Source organism: Cervus elaphus, chromosome 11, assembly GCF_910594005.1.
Source record: "Cervus elaphus chromosome 11, mCerEla1.1, whole genome shotgun sequence".
Taxonomy (NCBI): Eukaryota; Metazoa; Chordata; class Mammalia; order Artiodactyla; family Cervidae; genus Cervus; species Cervus elaphus.
Window position 1 is genome coordinate 58002140 of NC_057825.1, and position 5136 is coordinate 58007275.

Here is a 5136-nt window from a genome sequence, read left to right on the forward strand (position 1 = left end):
TTAGCTGGGTGATTCTGCTTCAGTCTCTCACTAGGTTACAGTCAGTCAGAGGCGCATCACTTGAAGGCCTAGCTGGGCTGGAGGCGGAGCTACTGTCAAGTTCACTTGTGTGGCCATTGTCAGGAGCCTTCGTTTTCCACCACTAGGTCTCCTTACAGGGCTGCTCACACATAGCAGGTGGCTTCCCCCAGAGCAAGTGAACAAAGAAACAGACCAAGATAGAAGCCACAGTGTCTTTTATAACTTAATCTCACAAGCAACATAACATCACTTCTGTTGTGTTCTACTGGTCATGGAAACAACTGTGATTCAATGTGGGAGGAAGCACAGGGGTGGGGCATGAATACCAAGCGACTGGGGATCATCAGCCACTCCAGCTTCATTGTAGAACAATTAGAAAATACAGATAAATAAAAAGAAGGAAAGAAAAATCACCTCTAATAGCATTACCCTGACATTGCTAAAATGGAAGTCAACTCTTTCAGACTTTTGTTTCTATGCAGAAATATATATAAATAGGTTTTTTTCATTAAATTGCAATTAAAAAATATGCTACTTTGTAACTCATTCTTCTCGCTCAATACGTCATGAGCATCTTTCTGTGTGAAGATACATCAGTATCTTGGGTTTTAATTGTACCTTGGGTTTCAAAAGGTATGACATGCCCATTTCCGTCTTCTGAGTTGGAGCCACTTCCTCAGACACCACTACCCTCTCCCATCCATGGCTGAAACATGAAGGTAGAGATGGGAAAGGCAGCATATGATGGTGGCTGAATTAAAGAGAAGGGGGTGGGGTCTGAGTCCTCAACTCTATGACCACTCTCCCTCTTCTGCACAGTGGAGACCTCGTGTGGCCAGCTGGTGGCCCTGATAGGCTCAACTAGAGATGTGCTGCCCTGTGGGGCTCAAAGCTACCAGGTAAGTTATCAAAAAGCATGGAAGGTTTCCACCACTCCCCTGACCCTGACTCATTAGAGGTTTATTTCATGGGACTTTTTCAAGGATTCACACCAGTAGTGCCAATCAGCAGAAGAGGAAACTGTAGAAAGCCCCAAATCTCAGAAGGATTTACCCAAACTGGGAAACAAGGGCAGGAAGAGTGGCAGTATGCCCAGCCCTCAAAAGTGGGGGCCATGAGGGTAGAGGCAGAGTGATCACCACGGGTATCCTCCTATGCCTCCAGCCCCTGCCAGAGCTGGCCTTCCAGGGAGCCCTGGAGACACATTGCCCTAGTCACATTGCTGGAAGTAGAAGTCAGTGATGGGCTCGTCCCAGCTGGTGTCCTTCAGGAGATGGGTGATCTGCAGCGGCTGGTCAGCTTCAGGCACCGTGCAAAGAAACCAGCCTGGGTAGGCAGCCGACTCAAAGCTGGAGGTGAGCCCCGTGTCCCGCCGGTAGAAGGTGAATTTCTTAGACTTCTCAGCACTATGATAGAGCTCCATGATGTTCACTGGCTGCGGGCAGAGGGCATGACAGGTGAGAGACAGGAGCAAGCGGAAGGACACAAGGAGGCAGAGCCACAATCAACAGAACGCTGCGAGGGAGAGGTGCCCCAGCCACAGCAGCAGCAGCAGCAGTATCTTTGACTTAGTGAAGCCACATGGTGAAGCTGCCCCGACAGGACCCACCTCTAGTTTCAGGGTTGGTTCCTGCCCTGTCCCACACGACAGGCATTGGCTCCCACCCTGGACGCCCAGGATGACCGGAGAGAGCTTGGCATCCAGAGACCGATTGGGGACAACGCTGATCTCCTCACCTAGAGGAAGGAAGGGGATGAGGGAAACTTGACTGCTCTTCCTCTCTCTCCCCTACTGTTGGCTGAATCAGACACTCTCCCACTAGGCTAGTCAGAAGGGGAGCTTCATAGCAACTGCCATGTAGGGAAGGGTGGTCTCCTAAGGTGGTCCAGTGAACGTCAAGACACATAGGACCTTGAAGATGGTATTATCTTCCACCCCCACATCCACTCCCTTGTCCAGGGTCAAAACTTCAAGTCTTCAAACCCCAAGGGAAATTTGATCACCTCTTTCAATGCCCCTTGACCCTCCAGACTTTTCTGTAACCTGTCTTGATAAAACTCCCAATTAGAGTTATTTGGACATCTTTCCACCCTCCTGTGAGAGTCCTGAGATCAGAAAAGGGTCTCATTCCTCTCTGTATAATTCCTCCATCTCTCTCTCTCTCTCTCACATACACACACACACACACACACACAACCTCACAGAGAGCTCTACCTGGCCCTAACACCTGGTGAGAGTGTTCCAGGTGTGTGCTGCTTAGTGAGCAGGCCCAGTCACGCTGTGTGGGGCAGAGTGAATGAGCACGAAGCCAGATGGTGCCACCTGCCCCTCTAAGTCCCACCACTCTGAGTGACCAAGGACCCTCAGAGAGCCAAGGGGACCCAGAGTAAAGAGGCAGGAAACCCCCTCTCACATGGGAGTAAAGATTTAGACAGCCTGCGTTAGTACTCTCCTCAGCAAGAGCTATCAGGAAAAGGGATGTTGGACGCAGCTTCACCCACCAAGGAAATGACAAAACAGCCAACTTGGAAAAGAATTCCACCTCTATATAGACGTTTCCAGTGCATGGCGCATGCTGGAAAGTGTAATATTTCACTTGTCCTTGCTCAGAACCTGGTTTTTTGACACCCTGTCTACTGTGTCAGGTCTGTAGGTTTGTGCCAGTGTTTTTAAGCCCTCTTCAGAGCCCCTCCCTCTGAACATATAGAGACCTAGGGAAGTAAGGTCAGGTTTTGGCCACCAACCTTTAATGACCTTCCCCGCTTGTAGGCCTCCAGCTAGAAGCTGATTATCATGCAGGTAAAGCACCTTCAATGCTGCATCCTTCATTCTGAAATATCAGGACAGGATGACATTCAGTTAGGGGAGGGGTTGCTCCAGCTTACCTGGGCTCTCGAGACTCTGCCAATCTCAGGCACTATCGCCCTCTCTTCCCACTGAGCTGGAAGTAATGGCACAGCCTTCTCTCCCACCCCTGGGGACACATGCCTATCACAGGACAACACCACAGCCTCCCACCTGAGTCTGGGACTTTCTCCTTCACCCTCTGCAATCTTTTCTACACTAACCAGACGTTGGAAAGGAAACTAAACTGGGGGTCAGAGTCCTGGGTTCTCACCCTGGCTCTGCCACCATCGTCACAATAGACAAACGGTTTGCTCTCTCTGGGCCTGAGTCTCCTCATTGTTAAACTAAGAAGATAGGATAGATGCTGTTCAGGCCTTTTCAAGGTTAAAATGTGCCTTGATCAACTTCCACCTTTACTTCCTCTGCTTTGTGCATTTATTAATATTTCCACTTGGCTATATAGTCCCTACTATGTGAAGGATTTCTTTACATTTAAAATTCTTTCATTTTGCTTTTCAAATTTAATTCACATTTACAATCTCAGTTGATTTTCTGACATCCTGTGAGGTGAAAGATGTACTCTGAAGGGGGTTCTTCCAGATGTCATATGGAAAAACAAAGTATGCAATATACAAATTGGCTAAATGTTGGCTAAACACAAAGAAATCTCTACTTCAAAGTAACTAATACGCTGAGTTGTGCTACAATCCTCTTCGAAGGGGACCTAGAAAGCCTATTTTCCACATTTCCTTGACCAAAGAGCACCATTGTATAAAGCCACTCATAAGACTGGCTTTTCTTGGGAGGCAAGCTATACCAGACCCTAAGCTCAGTGAGAACAAGATTCTGCTCATTCACTGTTCCAAGTCCAGAGTGGAGCGCCTGACTCAGCACAGGTCAGTGGACAGACAGACTGACAGAAGAGTTTTGCTAACGCTGTTTTGTCCCAAAGGGCAGTAAGGAAGTAGTGCCTGGATTGACTTCACTTCACCTCATTGGAGGGTGGCGCTGGGGGCGGTGGCTGGGGGCGGGGAAAGGCAGGGATGGTAGGTAACAGTAGGGATCCAAGCTCCTAACTGCCTTTCTCATTACGATGGACGATGGACGAGGCCACAGCTCTTTTCTCATCAGGTAACCCCCAAGAGGGAAGCCTGCCCCAGTCTGGAGAGGCTGGGAGAGATGGTCTAAAGACAAGGAGGTGGGTGCCTGTTCACACCTTTCCAGACGCCCCCACTGTAGGCAATCCCGAGCACCACCTCAGTGGAAAGACTGGAAAACAGGTCTACCCGGAAGTCGTGCCCCCTCGCACTGGACACGAACCAATCAGAGGCTCAGATACTCACCGGAAGCACAGTGCCCCGCTCAGGACCATCTCGAGCTTCCCAGCTTGTAGACACTCCTATTTTGAGATAACAGAAAATCTTAGGTGAAAATGGAGGTTGAGCGGCAGGGGACCTGGGCCCCCTGAGCCCTCCCCACCTCCCTCCTCGACCCTCTGCCCTGGCATGGGAAGAGCCCCCAAGGAGCAGGGGAATTCTAGGTCTGGGGTCAGGAGAGGCGAAGCCCAGTTCCCTAGAGGACACCTCAGAACGCTCCTTTCTCCAGACGGAGCCCGTGCTGTCTGCCTGTTCTTCCAAGGTTGCCTCAGCCCTTTTAATGATCCCTAGGGAGGGGCCCCTGAAACTGGCTCAGTCTCGGGAGGAGCAGGATTGCCAGAGTGATTTCATACCACCTTAAGCTTCCAGAAACACTTGCCTGCTCATTATCTCGCTCAGAGAAGGAAACTTCTTGAAACAGTCTTCTTCTTCAATCAATTCTGAAGAACTTCCAGGGGTTTTCCAGCCCTTTGTGATCACTGAGCTCCTAGACATCTGGCCCTGCCAGACCCAAGGGCAACATGCAGTGAGCTGCTCAAGGAAAGCAGAGTTTAGAACAACCCCCTTTCCGCCTTTCTCCCTGCCGCCTTACTTCTCTCCCTCTTTCGTTTGCTCCCTCCTTCCCTTCCCTTCTTCCTCTTTCCTGTCTGCCTGTGCCAAGACTATGGAAAATGCTGGAGGTGGAGCTCGCCTGCTTAGATACTGTCAAGAGTATATATTCGTTGTAGAAAAACCTGAAAATCCAGATTGACAAAAAAAAAAAAAAAAAGAATTTTTATCTCCAGCTTGTGTATCATCAGCAAACCAAGAACAATAGTTTTTCCTCTGCCCATACATACCTGTAACCATCACTTTACACATACTGTACCCCAGATGTGCTCTGTTTAGTCT

At 49.5% G+C, this 5136-nt stretch overlaps 1 protein-coding gene across 2 annotated transcripts; it reads right to left on the minus strand.

Annotated features, from left to right (window-relative positions):
- Nucleotides 1–219: 219 nt before the first annotated feature.
- IL36RN (interleukin 36 receptor antagonist) lies at nucleotides 220–4833 on the minus strand. Of its 2 annotated transcripts, none has more exons than XM_043916151.1 (5): nucleotides 4625–4833; nucleotides 4213–4268; nucleotides 2767–2852; nucleotides 1631–1758; nucleotides 220–1456 (listed from the first exon to the last, which is right to left on the minus strand). In XM_043916151.1, the coding sequence occupies exons 2-5, from the start codon at nucleotides 4239–4241 to the stop codon at nucleotides 1232–1234; spliced, it is 468 nt and encodes a 155-aa protein (XP_043772086.1). In that variant the 5' UTR covers nucleotides 4242–4268; nucleotides 4625–4833; the 3' UTR covers nucleotides 220–1231. The 2 variants fall into 2 exon arrangements, with proteins under 2 accessions (XP_043772086.1, XP_043772085.1); XM_043916150.1 differs by lacking the exon at nucleotides 4625–4833 and adding an exon at nucleotides 4453–4523.
- Nucleotides 4834–5136: the final 303 nt, after the last annotated feature.